The following is a 16,003-nucleotide window of genomic DNA, read 5'->3' as shown; positions in this document are numbered from 1 at the left end:
CCTCCGAGTGCGGGGCATGGCTGCATCACCGCATCCGCGCTGCCTGGGGAGGATGCACGGACAAACAGTGCTCGCAGAGAGGTGCAAACCCAGGCTCTGTTTTTGAAACGTGCCCCTAGGACCCAGAGCGTGCAGTTCTGACGTGGCGGGGAAGCAGCTGGCTGGATCTCTTTTCCAGCTGTGACTTTTCCTGAACTGATAACCTTGTGAATTGGCCTTTGTCCACCTTCCCCCAAAACAGGCTGCTCCCAAACCTCCCTGCAAAGGGGAGCTCCCACTGAGGGCTTGGGATGGCTCTGTTTTTGAAACGTGCCCCTAGGACCCAGAGCGTGCAGTTCTGACGTGGCGGGGAAGCAGCTGGCTGGATCTCTTTTCCAGCTGTGACTTTTCCTGAACTGATAACCTTGTGAATTGGCCTTTGTCCACCTTCCCCCAAAACAGGCTGCTCCCAAACCTCCCTGCAAAGGGGAGCTCCCACTGAGGGCTTGGGATGTGGAGGGCTCACAGATACCAACGGCTCGCTTCCACCCACGGTTAAGGGGATCACACACCTCCAACGGCTCGTTTCCACTCACGTTTAAGGGATCCACAAGCCCCCACCTCGGCATGTGGCGGGGCACAGCCGGAGGAGAAGGGAGTCCGGGGAGAGCAGGGCTTCGCGCGAGGGGCAGGGGCAAAGGGTCTTGGGAAACGGTGCTACAAACGCTGCTAAGGACGGATGTGGAAAAATCCCCTGAGCCCCAGCGTGCTGCTATTCTGTCGTGCTTCGCGGCTGGGGGAGATGCCAGCAGAGCTCTTTGAAGCTCTGGGATGGTGCATCCACCAACCGCTTGGTCCCCTGCCTGGGGAAGGCAATGCCGCCTCCGGGAGAGAACACAGGAGTCCCTTTTTGTCATTGATACTGAGAGCCAGGATGCCAAACGGCCTCCTTAATTAAAAACCAATCAATCTCACAAATGAGCAAACATTAATGGTAACTGCACACAGCCCCAGCAACAACCTCTCCCTCTGTGCGTCCTCGGGGAGGAGACGAGGGGGGACGTTCAGAGATGCGGACTCTGCTGCTCCGGCTTCCCACTCCAGAGAAAAATCCCTTCCCACCCTCCTCCAACAGCCCTCCACAATAACATGCAAATCCCATGTCTTCCCCGGGCGCTGTGGTTCTGGGAATGTCAAAGTCATCTTTATGTCTCTATTAAGAGGGAGCCCCAGGCATGGAATATATTTTTTTTCCATTTATTTTCCTCAAACAGCCTGTAAGTGAAAATCTTCATGGCCAAATCATTAAACGACTATAACTGGTTTTGGCTGCAGCCCATCTCTTCTGAACAGTCGAAGGATGCTGGGGTGGGAAGGCTTGTTTTCTTTGACTGACGGTTTTATTTAATTAACTTTCATATTTCAACCCTCTCCGCTCCCTAGACAGCTCTCCCCTTCCCCAAAATATATTGCAGTAAATGAGAACCATGCAGGCTGCCTTGGCCCCGGCCAACAGGCGCCCCTGGAAGCCTTACCGAGGTCCCCAGCGCAAGGCACGGCTCTCCTATCGCCCCGTGGAAACCGTGGCTGATGCCGTCCGGGAGGCAAAGCCAAAACACATCCAGGGGTGCTGGCCGGCAGCCGGGTCCCGTACGTGGCTCCGGGCAGCTGGGTCACACCACACCAGCGCTGCTGAGCAATGGGAGGAAGGACGGGTTCGGCCCTGCTGAGCTCTGGGTCCGCAGCTGAAGCTGGGATCTGGTTTGGCCCACCAGTGACATGAGTCCACAGGGCTCAGCCCAGCTCCCGCTTGGATCACAGGGCCATTGTTTTGGGGGACAAACTCAAGCCAGGCTTTTCTGCTCTGGAATTTATCCTGGTTCCAGGATGGGTTTTCTTAAAAACTCAAGGCCTGGAGATGATTTTTCCCTTTTAGCTTTACAACAGCCCCTCGCTCCGGACCCCTGTCACCCCACCATGCAGCAACCCGGCTCCGTGGGGATGTGGCAACACTCAGATCTTGAGCCATGAGGAGGCAAACGGGGTGCCCTTGCACCCCAGGGAGCAGCTCTGCATCCCTCCCTGTGCGGCACAGCAGCTGCTGGGGCTGCAGGAGCCCACCATCACCTCCAGCACAAAGCCTGAAACACAAAGCACCTTGAAACAAGCAACTCCACCTCCAGCTCTACAGGGAAAGCACCACAGCATGAAATTGTGGGATTTCCACGGTGTTTTCTCCCCTCTCGCCTCTCAGATGTCTCTTCCCTCTGCTTGAGGAGGATGTTTCTCTCAGTTTGGTCTCCAAAATGGGTACGGGCATCATCCTCTGAAAGATCCCAGAGCTCACCACCGCCTGCCCAGGCCAACAAGCTGGGAACCTGCTGGCCTCTCACTCCTTCTGCAGCAGCCCTGAGACTGCTTACAGGCAGGCGATGGCCCCAGCAAAGGCCAGAGGAGGGTCGGAGGATCAGCATCATCTTCATGGAGCTTCTGGAAAGGGGATTTTTCCCAGAAGAGCAGCAGGGGTGTGCCCTTCCCCATCTGACATCCCCAGCAAGCAGCCGTTGTGAAACACTCCATCTGTTTCAGCTTATCCAGAGGCAAATAAAGATCGGAGCGAGAAAATAAGACTCCAGTGTATATTTAGAAATGCTGGATCTGGTTAGTACAGAATGAAGGCAGCGCAGGGCCTGGGATCGAACAGCAATCGTTTATTCTAATGCCATTGCTTTGGTGCGAAGGAATCTGTCCTCCCGGGGAAAGGCGAACACATCCCACCACGGGCCACCAACGGGATCCAAACCCAGCGTCCCTCTCCCCGGCCAGGACCGGCTGCCATGTGGCTGTGAGGGCAGGCACCGGAGCAGGGGCTGCAGTGGGGTCGTGCCTGCCGGGAGGCTGCAAACCCCGGTATCCCATCGGTTTGTTGAGGAGTTGCTTGCCTTCCCTTGGAGAAAAGCTTGGCTGCCTGGAAAAGGGAGGGAGAGGAGGGGTGGCTTTCTTCACCAGCTCCCTTGAAATCCACGTTGACTGCTGGGACCAGTCGGTAACTGGATTGCTCAGGGATGGAGCTGGTCCTGCGCTGCAGCAAGTCCGGGTACATCCAGCCATCACTGGTTGCAGATCAGAGCTGGGAAGCATCTGTCCCTCTGGGACCCTGGAAATCCCCAGGTCTTGCTGAGATGGTGCAGGAGCAGTTGAAATCTGCTGCCGATCCCTGACATCTCACCTCTCTCCAGGTCCAAGCCAGCGAGGGGGGTCTGTGGGTCTGGCAGCGTACTCCCAATGGCTGGATACGGCCCGTGGGAAGAAGAGGCGGTGGCATGGCAGCTCTTCTTGGAACCATCAGTCCTACCATCCCGGTCACAGTTAACTGCTGTTTGTTTGCCTTTCTGCCGCTCCGGTGGCTCGGTGTTGTGAGCTCCCTTGGAGGGACGGCCACCACACATCCTCGGCCGGGCAGTGGCATGGGGACATGGGGACGCTGCCCGCTCCTCCGAGCCTCCCGCGCTGCCTGGGGCTGGACCTGCCACAGAGCTGTCCTGCCAGCGCGGCCAAAGCCAGTTCTGAGGGAAGGGCTCCTTTTGGGGCTGTAACAGGGTCAAACTGGGAGCTCGCTGGTGTGTTTTGAGACGCTCGCAGCTGGGAGGTTTTTTTCCACGCCCTGAACTGAAGCAACTTGTAAATGTAGATCAGTCCTGAGCGATGCAAGACGCTGCTCAGCACAGCAGCACAAAGTGTGCTGAAGTCAGCAAGCTCCCACCAGCCTCCCTGGGCAGAACCTGCCTCCCACCTCCTTCCAGCATCACTCATCGAGAAAAAATGTCATAGACTGAACAGATTATATTTTAGAGTGTTGTCAAGGGAACGTGACAGTCGCTGCAAGACATACCCGCAGGCACACTCACAGTTACATACGTATTCTCCCACGGCACTGACCTCCTCTGAAATCCATCTGTGCGACACACGGCCAGCACACTGCCGGGGAGAGCAGCCCATGCAGGGCCCGAGGTCCCGACCCTCCAGCCCAAGAGCCTTGTTTTGCCACCTGGGAGCTAGTCCAACTCCCCTCTTGCCCATCTTCAAGGCAAACCTGCTTCCGCCAACCTCACAGGAATTCTCTTTGGTTTTTAGCACTGAGATGGGGCTCAATCTTCAACAATTAGACTCTGAACAGAGGAAATATCCCTTAAAAAACCCCACCACCACAAACAGCATTTCACAGGGCAATTATGCCAGCAGCTGAGACCTTTACAATGCCTTTGTATGTCAGCTTGCACATGGGCACCTTACAAGTCTGCAACCAGTTCTGGCCCTAAAACCCCCAGCTCTGCTCCAAGGCAGACGGCAGCACCGTGGCCGGATCCCTTTCTGTGCCAGCCACCTCACCAGGATGCCAAGGTGGGTAAAGAGGAGGCTGGTTTGTTTGTGTGCTGGTTTTTCACCTGCCCACTGCGTGCAGACTGGGAGCTGCGTCAGGCTGAGCTCCTCCAGGTCTCTGTAGAACGATGGTGGCACGTGGGCTGAGAAGACACACGTGCCAGGACAGCGTGGGACAGGCTGCAGCAGCGGGAAGGCATTTCGGCTGAAGCTCTGCTCTTGTGCCACCTATTTTCCTGGGGTGAGTCGCAGCCCTTCCCCAGGCTGGCTCTGGGCTGTTCTCCTGGTTCAAGGCAGGTCCCTTGGGCTGGGGCTGTCCCGCACTCGGCACGCTCATGGCAGAGGCACCTGCTGTGGCAAAGCTTTAACCTGCTGCCCTCTGCTCCTCACGCCCATCTTTGCAACATGCCCAATATCCTGCTCCGGCTGCATTTCGGAGCACTAGACAAGAGATGCCCAATTGTTCAGAGCAAGGAAAAGACCTGGCACTTAACTGCAGCGTTACTTGCTCAGGACACAGGCTGCAGCTTGTGCAGAGACTTGCGGGATGGCTCTGTGTTGAGTCCTGGCGCTGGACAAAAAGTGTTGACCATAGGATTAAAAAAAACTCTGACTGCCTCTCTTTATTCGCTTTTACACTGAAAAGGTTTATGATTTGCTGCTGCTTCATTCCTTTTATGGTTCAGAAGGCGCGCTCCTGGAGGGAATTTCAGCTTTGGGACATTCCCAGGAATCCCTCCTCCCACAGCCAGGAGGGACATCTGATTTAACACTTCACTCCAATGCCTCCACGAAGCTCAAGACTGCCAGGGCACCGACTTTGGCCGCACAGATCCCACAGCATCGGGCCACGTGTGCATCGCTGCTGGAGACTGCAGGGCTCAGCCCTGCCTCCACGCTCCGGCTTCCTCTGCTCGCAGGAGCACTGCTCTGGAGGTGTTGCAGGCTCTTTACCTCCAGGAAAGCATCTCCCAAAAATTAAGGAAGAGAGATGGATGGGAGGAAATACCGCCTGGGGCATCTTTGCTCTCTGACAGTGCAAGGAATATCATTTCAGATTCGACCTCTGCTCTCTTCACGTGCTCCTCTTGGCTGCCAGCCCCTACTTTACTGCTGAGCACGGACCAGAACTGACCTCCTTCCACAACATCCTCTGGGCTGGATTTGGATCTCTCCACTGCACACAAAGCACCACCTTCTGCTTCATTTAGATTTGGGTCCTGGCAGTGGAAAGGGCAAAGCTGCCTCCTGCCAGGTTTGTAGGGAACCTCCAGACCACTGGGGCTCAGCCTGTGCTGAGCTGGTTCTTTAGCAATAAATTTGCCATCACACTAATTGATTTAAGGCACAGAAAATGAGACATATGAGCCCTCAGCCAGCTGGGGCCACGCTAGCATCCCAGGATCTCCGTGTACAGCTAGTGCAAAAAAGACAAGGAGAAATAAAGGCTTCTCACCCGCTTCGTTTCAGGCACCAGGTCGTCCTTCATCCTCCGCTTGGTCCAATCCTTGGCGAGCTCGTCCTCTGCGATCTCCTGAAGGTGGAAGACAGCTACTTGGGCCGATGTCCGGCGGATGCGGCCGCTCGGGGTCCTTTCGAAATCTTCTATGGGGCCAGGTTCCGGCTTCACCTCTGGCTCCTCAGGAGGCTGCAATAGAGACAGAGTCAGCAAGGGCATGGCGAGGGGAGAAGAGGTGAGCTCTCCAGCCCTGGCATAGGGATGCTGGGGTTTGGGCTGTGCATTTGCAGACCTGCTTTGTGCAGGAGGGGGCTGCAGAGACACCAGTATCCCTCTGCACCCAAGCTGGGAACAAGGGGAGCACCCCCGCCTCCCTCAGCCCAGCAGTCAGCCATGCACTAGACTGATTGTGTCCTTCCACGCTCCCGTGTGTATAAACATCTCCATTTATTAGAGTTAGGGAGTTATTAGCGTCAGATGTACTGTCAGTAGGGATCAACAGAACAGAAAAGGATGCTCCCCAGGGACAGATCCTGCCACCCCAGCGCTGGCAAGCAGCTGGCACTTGCTTGCTGCTGAGGGAGCGGCCAGAGCTCTGGTTTTTTTCTCCACAAAGCATGGATGCAGGGTGGGCTGGAGCACAGCCCTGCGGGCACCAGGGAAGGGGAATGCTGCCGACCGCTCCGCTCTCATAAACGCAGCATCTTGCTTTTTTGGAGAAGCGGAGGAAGCTGTAGCCCGTTCCCCCCCAACACATGCGCGTAGTGACGTGAGGGAGAAAACAACATCGGTCCAACGTCTGCACCTGCCTTGCCCGGCCCGGCCCTGCCCGGCTCTGTCCTGCCCACAGGCTCTGCAGCTCTGCAGTCACCCCCGGGGGGGGATGGCCCCGCTCCTCGGGCGGGGGGCTCACCGAGGCCGTGTGTTCTGACCGCACATGGTAGTCGTGGCCAGCCTTGGATTTGTACTTCTTGCCACAGTGGGGACAGCTGAAGACAGGCTTGTCGGCCTCGGCGAGTTGCTTCCCACACCGCTTCTGGTGGTATTGGTAGCCCATCAGGCTTGAGAAGTTGGCCACGCAGCCCTACGGAGATGGGGAGAAGGGGAGGGTTAAGGAGGGCTGGGGCTTCACGTGCCCATGTCGGAAACGGTCGGCGTGCTGTTGCTCTGGGGAGGAAAATGTCCCGAAGAGCCCCCTCCGCACAGGAGCTCCGCCAACCCGTCCCCTCTGAGCGACAGGGGATCGCTGGCCGGCCCCTCTCCCCCGAAGAGCCATGCACGGGGCACTGACGGTGCCACGGAGGGTTGGGGGGAGCAGTCCCCCTCCCTGGCACTATGTGCCCCAACGCACCAACAGAGCGCTCCGGACAGATGCACGGTGGGCAGCAGGAGGGGAAGGTATTGGGGAGGCACTGCCTGCACGGAGAGTAAAGCATCCGCGGGGACAAACCTCTGCCACACGCCCCCATCACCTGTTCGTGCCTTGTCTGCAACCAGCTCGTGAGCGTTTGGTGGTGTGGTTTGGCTTAGTTTTATGCTGTGCACAGAACAGCCGGCGCCGGCTGTGCCCCTTCCTGAGTTCAGGAGGCAGAACCTGCCCCTCGGCACTCCTCAACTTGCCCAACGCCCACCCTCCCGCTGGGACAGCCCAGCGCTGGAGCACACGGAGCCAGCGGGATGGGGACCGGGATGGCTCAGCTAAGGTGGAAAAGTCAAGCATGTGCCAAGGGATGCCTGGAGAATGCAAGTCCCCCTCTGCATCAGGACTCACTCCTTCCACCTTTTCACAGAACGAGAAACAGGAATCGTTCTCGTACCTCATTGGGGCATTTCAGTTTTCCCATCTGCTTTAGCACTTTCCTCAGCCTTTCCCGCTCTTTCTGTTCACCAAGTCCAGCGGTTTCCACAGGAACAGGCTGGAAATAAGGAAGTAACAGAAGCAACAGAATGAACCATTTACTCATGTCCTCTGTGCCAGGAGGGGGTGGTAAACATCTGCCTCACAGGAGCTGCCCTTGGCCGGGGGGGAACCTCTCACGAGAAGATCTGGATCTCGCACTGCCTTACCGCATGCCAACGCCTTCGCCGTTACGTGCCAGATCTGCTCATGCCTTTCCTGTGCTTGCACCCAAAGGGCCAGCTGAGAAACCCAGGAGCAGTTCCCACCCTGAGGATTCACCAGCCAGACTGAAGAGCAGGAGGTTAACGCACAGGTGTAAGACAAGTCACAACTGGTAAGCACAGGACGTGTAGAAGTACAGTTATGCCTTGCCCTGCTATCTCGCGGATGTACATGACCAGATTTTTAAGAACAGCATCTAAATTGGTGCCTGCCAGATTTTATTCATGATAAATTTTGTGGCTACTTCTCACATGCGCAGTGGAGAGCTAAAGACTGGATTTTGAGATTTGTGCAAGGCAGAACCCATCAGTCCTGGATTTGTGGGCGCAGTTTTGGAGGCAGAGCTTTGCCACTTAAAATCCGCCTTCACTATACTCACTGAATCTTCCCCCATTCTGGGATTTGAAATCCTGCTTTATTTTTTCAGTCCTCTGCCCTACTCCCCGGGATCAACATGAGCCTAACTAGCTGTCTGGGAAGGAATGGCTTTGCTTGGCAGGGAAGGGGGAAGGGCACCGTCTGGACTGAGCAGTACGTGAAATGCTGCAAAGACAGTGTTGTGAATCCCTCCTTTACAAAGACAAAGGAAAGCGGACTGCTGATCACGTCGTCTTCTGCATCTGCACCGAGAAACGAGGCGTGAGACGAGAGCAGCCCAGCTCTCTTACCTTGCTGACGTGTTCAGCCATGGTGTGGTAATTCAGCCCAGCTTTGGACTTGAACTGCTTTTTGCAGTGCTGACACTTCAAGGCATCCTGCAGCTGAAGGAATTAAAGGCAAGTCACCATGGAGGCCATGCTCCACCGTTCATTTTTCCGAGGGCAGCTGCTGCTTGTCAATAAGCCCCATGGGCAGCTGTTGCTGCAGCAGTACCCAGTGGTGGGACCCAGCAGGCAATGCAGTGCCCCTGCCCGTCATCCCAACCCCAGTCTGCAGCTCAGAGTTTTCTCTCTGTTGTCCTGGATACTGTTATCAAACCCACATGCCCCAATTTTTGGAAAACGTTTCATTTTGGATGTAGATTTAAAGCCCCACTAGCTGGAAACATCTGGACCTGGTGTCTTAGTCTTCCTGTTAAAGGGTTAGGAAAGAGAAAAAGCTTTGATCTACCAACATGTTAGCGGACTGTGCTCTGCAGCCCTATTAACTACGACAGATGCTGGCGTACAATACACTTTCTGGGCGTCTGGGCTGTTTGAAATTAAGATGCTCCTGGACACGATCACAGCAGAATACTTCCCGCCTCATACTGCTCTGCAGATTGACCCGACTTGGCCTCCTGAGTGACTGGGGAGATGCATTAAATGCACACACTGACGTACAAAGGGAACTTGCAAAGTGAGTAAGCAGATCATGACTTTTGCCGGGGCAGGTACCAGAATTTATTGACTCGAGGTGAACGCTCGGGGCACCAAGAGACGGGATGTCTCGACAGGGAGCCACTGCCCTATTCCTGCTCATCCTGCCTGGCTGATGCTCCACCTTCACCACTTCCCCTTCAATCAAGCCTGGGCTAGAAGCTGGAGAGGGAATGACGATGGGAATCCCTCCTCATCCTGGAGCTCTGGGGAAATGGAAGAACAAACTCACTGCACCCAGCTGGGAATGACTCACTTGTACCTGTGCTCCCATCGGTGAATCTTGTTCCAGACCCAAGCGCTTGATCCTAACAAGGTGAATGCTAAAAGCTCCTTGACTCACCAGATGCCAATGCCAGCCAATTTGGGGTTTACTCCTTCGGTCAACACCGAAGACCATGCCAGGTCCATATTCTAAGAAGCCCTCCCACCTGGGATGCTGGGAGGATAAACCTGCACTCATCTCCTTCAGGCCCAAGCATGTTGCAACCATCTCCATCCCTTATTCCCTTTCCAAACCCAAAGGAAACAGGGCGGACTGCTTAGTGACAAGCAAGGAATGGACAAACCAACCTCTGTTGTTTGATAAGAGTTTTGGGAGCCTGCACATCCTTTTCCTCCAGCTCCTGGAGCGGCACAGCCAGCCCCAGCAAGGATGGTCCCTCCCAGGGAAGGGTGACAAAACATCCGCTCGTAGGGCTAGAGCCCCAATTCCTCGGCTGAACACCCACAGGCCTATTTATAGCAGGGAAGACAGGCCTGACTGCTACGGCAGAGTCACAACCGGCTGGCCGTCTGACTGTGCAGCCTGCGTGGAGCCTGCCTGGCTTGGGAGATGCTCCAAAGTGCAGGAGATATGAGCAGTGATGGCCAAGATCCCCACTCCACTGAAGCCAGGAGGATGTCAGAGGAGGCAGGATTCTGCCCTGCATTGATGGAGTATGGAGTTTGAAAAGGAGAGTAGCCTCCCACTGCTGTATAAATAGTGAGGCAAAGGCTGAGGAGGCATTTACAGAAAATGAACGTGGAATCAAAGCCCAGCCACACATTTTCGAAGTGGGAGGCATCGATCGCACGTTGGCTTTCTGTGGCGACAGCTCTGCACTGTGCCAGGTGACGGATGAAGACATAGTCCTGTGCTCTGATGGATGGTGGTGTGGCAAAGAGATAATTTTTCACCGCACCATTACTGAACTCCTGCGTCTTGACAGCCTGCCTGAGCACATTCAAGCTTGGTGTCTCCCCGAGACGTGCTTTCATTCAACCACAATTTATCTGGCCTGATGCAAGGCATGGCGCACACACCAAAATCCTACAGCCAGGACTGCGGAGAAGGCCAGGTTAAAGACAATCCCAACAATCTCTCCAGCCTTTAAATTATTCGTTTAGCTACCAGAAATACCCGACTCTGCTGGAGACACCGGGACGAGAGGCCCAGACCACAAAGGGATTCAGAACCACTGAGAATTAGGTGTCCAAATCCCTCTGAACGATGCGAAGCAGCCAGCTCTCTGAAGCTGACTAGCAAGTAGTCTATCAAACACAGCCCAGAACTGGTTTTAGGAGCACGAATACACATTTATAAGTGGCATACGTACACATCCATTCCCCTCCAAAATCCATATGCATGTAATTGAATAAAGCAAGTCCTTACTTTCTGGCAGACGTCCATGTGCTTTTTGAGCCCCACAATTGTTTTCCTGGTTATAACGCTGCAGGTTGGACAGGCGACTTCTCCCTTCTCGCTGATCTCCCGCTGCCACTGGTCCTCGGGGTTTGCTGGCGAGGGAGAGGAGAGAGGTGTTACACCCAGCTGCAGAGACCGCAACCTGCCCCCTGTCGTAAGCCTTGATTTGCTACGCTGAAAGGCACTGAAGTGGGGAAAGTTCCTGATGTTAAAGGAAAAGAGCAATGCTCTGCCAGACATGGGCCAAGCCAAAATGGGACACAAACCACGCAGGCACTTGCAGCTCTGCCTGCCCCACAGCTCCTGCAGCTGCCTGAACAAACTGGGTCACTGGGCCACTTTATGTGGAGTTACCTGACCTGCTGGCATTTCATGGGGAAAAGGAGGTTCACCTTCCCAACCCCACTGCTAGCCTGCACACAGAGGTCAAACGTGACGATGCCTCGGGCCACACAATCTTGCCCTGCGTGGAATAACTGCCCCCTGCCAAATGAAACAATCAGCGGGAGTGAAACAAAGGTGAGTGTCTCGGCTCCATCCGGACGGGAGCCTGGAAAGGTTCCCTGGCAATCCTCTTCCTGGCAGACATACAGGCAGCTAGGGCAGCGCTAGCTTCCAGGCATCTGTTTATTTGAATGGCTGTGACTGGCTTAAAAAACACCCGAAATAAGAGATACGTGGGGCCAAAACCTGCTCCCAGGTCCAGAGTTCACACCGCATTCTCAGCACAACAGCACTGGGCTTCCAGCAAGGGAAGCCCGGTCTGAACAAAATCCTCCAAGTCTGTTTATTTAGATGCCCTTGCATGGCTGTGAGATCAGAGAGTCGTTTATTTGAATTTGAAAGCAGTGCAAGGCATTGCAGCTGTGTTTATCTTGCACATCCTGTGTTCCTCCTGCCGTCAGAGCTCCCAGGGAAAGTCAGCAACCTGTGCTAGGGTGTAGGCTGCACCTCGGAGGCTTGGGCAAGACATAATCATGCCCACAGTTATGTACTGACATCATTCATGGAGATGATGTTAGAAGAACGCCATCGTCCCCGGTGCTGACCCAAACTGTGGTCCCAGTGAAGCCAGGTGGAACCAGGATTTGGCTATCAACTCCCACCACTCGCAGCGGTCTGTCCTGGCCGTGAAGAGAAGGTAAGGTACCCCTGTCAGGACACCAGTTGTGGCTGCACCAGTGTTTTAGGAGCAGCGGCTGTTCCCACATCTGTGCTACACCTCACACAGGCAGAAGCTGTGCACTCCTACTTCTGATTTTGTGCTGCTTCTGCTTGCAACTCTGCTAGAAAACTCACCCAGCAAACAGCCCGCTGAACCAGGAGGGGTGCAGGGACTACTGGCTGCAGGTGAAGGTGGGGACCATGGCTTGAAGGTGGGGACAGGCTTGGAGCAGAGCAGAGGATAAGCTGCACACAGAGCTGCTGCCTGTGCTTTGCCTCCATCAGCCTCACCTGCTGGTTGATGCACGGCTACTTCCTTCTTCACACCAGCTCCTGGAGGTTTCTTTTTCAGCTCCTCCGTGTTGGTGTTCCCCTCCAACTTCTTGGCTCGATGGGCTTTTGCCTTGTCCTCTGCTTTGACGAGACCTGTAGAGAGACAGGATTTTTATTCAATACTTGCTTTAATAGCCTCAGACCAACTCGCATTTAGCAGTAAAAAATCTCTAACCTAGGGAGACTGAGCTGGCTCTAGGTCTGCCAGGGTTGCATGTATAGGATCAGGTCCATAATTATGACAAGCAAGGCAGACTGTGGGGAAGACAGGCTGGGGAGGAGGCAAGAGGGCATTTTGCAAGAAACAGAAAGAGGAAATTGGAACGGCAAGTTCAGGATTTTTTTTTCCTGCTGACGCTCCTGCACTGGAAAGGCTGTCTAACTGCTTATGCCAAGGAACCGGGGTCCCTCTTAGAAAACTGGGCAAACTTTGGGATCCCAGACACCAGATCCTGCAGGACCTTTCATCCCTGGATCTGCATGCAATTGTCACAACGAACACAGGTCTCTCCGGTCTGGCCAGGTGCTGGGAAGGGTCAGGAAGGAACAGAAGGAGAGGAGGGGTGACTGGGCAACAGGCACACGGGGAAGAGGAAACCTGGTGCAGCTCCCATGGGTTGCTGGCGACTGTCACCAAGCCTGCCTGCAAAGCGGAGAGGAACCTGAAGGCAGGGCTCTCCGTGCAGGCAGAGCACCAGGCTCTCAGCCAGCTTCTCCCAAAGGCATCCACCCTCCCAGCCTGTCTGTGCCTCATTCCCGCATGACTGCACGGGCAAAGCGTGTGCTTCCCATCCGGGCTGCTAAAGGCATCACCGCCAACCACCGACGCATCCTCCCTGCATGGAGCAGGGCCAAGCGAGCAGGAGGAGGGTCAGCACGTGCCGCGAGCGTGCCAGCAGCAGCAGGGCTGTCCGATCCCCCTCTGTTGCACTGAATTCCTCAGCAGTTCCTGGGCTGACGTAAGAAATGGAAAATGTGACTTGTAAACAACACTTTGGAAAGGCTGGTGAAGAGGAGGGGGGCTCTCCCCTGGGTTCACCCACCCCTGTGCCTGTGCTTCCATAGAAGGTGCTGGAGGCAACATGGTGAGTGCCAGGGTCAGATCCATACCTGCCCCACGAGGGTCCATGTCCCTCTGAACTTGTGGGTTGTGACTCTTGCAAACCCAGGGTCTGAATGGAGGCAGCACCCCATGATGGGCTGGGGGCACCAGCTTTGGGGAGTGAACTGCCACGTTGAACCCGGGGAATGTGAGTGGACATCTGCCCGATCTTCAGTCTCCATTTGAGGCAGTGGGTCACTGCAGGGGAGCCGCTTATTCTCAAGGAACCCACAGCAGACATTTCAGTCTATGGCAGTGCCTGTGTGGGGAAGTTAAGGGAAACAACCCTAGACTTCCCAGGAGCCAGGGGAAAGGAAATCACAGAGACCACATCCAGCCTGCTCTTCGGTAAATGTTTAAACCCTTCAAAGCCATTAGTGCCTCTCCCCCGAGTGTCTCTTGTACTGGAAGGTGCTGCCTCCTGGAGTGCCTGGAAATCCGCTTTTCATTTCCCTGACTGAACATTATTTCATAGCCAGTCCAAATCCGGTTGCTCTCATGCCAGGGATACTCCAGGTTTCCTCCCTCCTTTCCAGCTCCGTTGGGTATATTTATGGGCACAACCACAGTCCCACTCTCTCTTGCTTTGTCAGGCTGAAGCAGCCAACTCCTGAGCCTCCTCTCGGAAAACATCCCAGTAACACGTCTCTTCCCCCTTGAATTCATTCTCTTGAATGTGGGCGACCAGCATTGGAGACAATGTCTGAGGGACGGATGCGTCACCCAGCCTTTCTGCGTAGCAGAAATCCTTCTCGACATCACTGGAAATGCTGTGACATCCCAGGACGGTGGGATGATGATGATGAGATTATGTTTCTCATGTCTTGCTTGTGTCAGCAGCTCGTTACTCTTGTGTTACAGTTGGACATACCTGGATCCTTTCCTCTCTTCCCTAATTTCCCAGCAACAGGCTCCCAAGCAGAGCAGACAGGGTTGTTACCAGTGCCAGCTCTGCTGCTGCCTTTCATTCCCTTTACGACACTCTTACGGCAAAAGGCCCCAGCTCCTCCAGCGTGATATCCCCAGGCTCTGGGCGGCTCTCACGTATCCCCACCACAGGGAGGTTTCTTGGGGAAGGGGCTTCCCTGAAATGCCCCAGGGAGAAGCTACAACCCTACAGCTGACCAGAGTTGTCCCAGTTATTACCTTTCAGTCCAAACGTTCCCGAGATGGACGGCTGCTCCCCCGTAAACTTCTTTGGAGTTTTCTGTTTCCTTCCTGACTCAAAAGAGAGAAACAGAGAGAGAGATTTGGTCAAATAACTGTACTGCCAGGGAGGATTCAGCATTCCCAGGGCATGGGGTGGGCACACACCCCATATCAGGAGTGGATCACCTTGAGGAGGCCTTTACCACTGTGAAATAGAGGGGCTGCCCAATGAAGCACCCACCCACCAAACAGTAACAGGATGCTCCTTCCCACCCCACAAAACCAGGAGAAATAATGGTGTCCAGGGCTAATTCAATGACTGGAAGCGGTGGCTCTGTTTAGTGCCAAAAGCTGCGTGGTTTCCACAGCCTCAGCAGCTGAAGTGGCTGGTGGTGGCTCACTTTGGTGCTGCGAGCAGTGTAAACCCATGCCATGATGGGGACAACCATGGCCCTGCCTGCCAGCCCCTCAGCGGTAAGGGACAGAGTGAGTCTCCTTACCCGGTCAGGAAAACAGTTTTGCCAGAACCACCCCAGTTTAAGCTGCCAGTGAGGACAGAGGGGCTGACAGGGCAGCTTGCTATGCTGCAGTGAATTCAATCCCTTTCCAGCCTGATGGGTCCTATAGAAATGTCTCTACCACAGCTACAACCGGTTTTTAACTCCCAGGGGAGTTGCAAGAAACGGGGGCGTGGGGGTGCAAATTATCAGGATGTTGAAACAAGGCTTGGATACATTCAGAGACACTCGCAGCAGCATTGGCTGAAGCAGAGCCCCTTCCCACAGGACACCCCTCTCGAGGCTCCTGAACCAGCGTAGCCCCGGGCTCTAATCTTACTGTGCTTCATCCTCTCGGGGTCTTCCTCCTGCAGCGAGGCCTGGCTGCCCCCCTGCTGCACGGCATCATTGCCGCTCTTCGCCGTGGGGGTGGCGGCTGCCATTGCCTCAGCTGCTGCGATCTGAAACTCCTTGCTCTCCCGGCTCTCCGCCAGGCACTCGCCATTCTCGGCATGGTCCTGGGCCACAGCTTTTTCCGTCTTTGCCTGTTTGGGATGGATGGTGGGGCAAGCTGAACTCTCAGCAGCTCTAGGGCAAAGCACAGAGGGCTTGTTTAAAGAGGGGTTGTTAGACAAATGTCCTGACACCTCTCCCCCCTCACCAGCCCAGATCATGGGAATGGAGGTGGGCATGTTCCCTTTCTCCCAGCCATCCCTATGCCACCGCCACGCAGCCCAGCCACCGCCTGGTACCTTTTCTTGCCACCGCTATTC

At 55.1% G+C, this 16,003-nt stretch overlaps 1 protein-coding gene across 1 annotated transcript in view; it reads right to left on the bottom strand.

Moving 5' to 3' along the window:
* LOC104165266 (zinc finger protein 512B-like) overlaps positions 1 to 16,003 on the bottom strand; it is a gene marked incomplete at its 3' end in the record, with an annotated part of 26,624 nt that overhangs the window by 5,143 nt on the left and 5,478 nt on the right. Inside the window, 10 exon segments of the mRNA XM_009704842.1 lie at positions 5,816 to 6,007; positions 6,628 to 6,719; positions 6,722 to 6,902; positions 7,636 to 7,734; positions 8,609 to 8,701; positions 10,953 to 11,077; positions 12,441 to 12,575; positions 14,731 to 14,802; positions 15,571 to 15,818; positions 15,983 to 16,003. The exon segment at positions 15,983 to 16,003 is cut by the window's right edge and continues 158 nt beyond it. Coding sequence (XP_009703144.1) covers positions 5,816 to 6,007; positions 6,628 to 6,719; positions 6,722 to 6,902; positions 7,636 to 7,734; positions 8,609 to 8,701; positions 10,953 to 11,077; positions 12,441 to 12,575; positions 14,731 to 14,802; positions 15,571 to 15,818; positions 15,983 to 16,003 — 1,258 coding nt within the window.

The sequence above is a fragment of the Cariama cristata genome, unplaced genomic scaffold, assembly GCF_000690535.1.
Source record: "Cariama cristata isolate BGI_N322 unplaced genomic scaffold, ASM69053v1 scaffold14837, whole genome shotgun sequence".
NCBI classification, from domain to species: Eukaryota; Metazoa; Chordata; class Aves; order Cariamiformes; family Cariamidae; genus Cariama; species Cariama cristata.
Note: the sequence above shows the minus strand (reverse complement) of the source record. Positions and strands in the feature narration are given on the sequence as shown.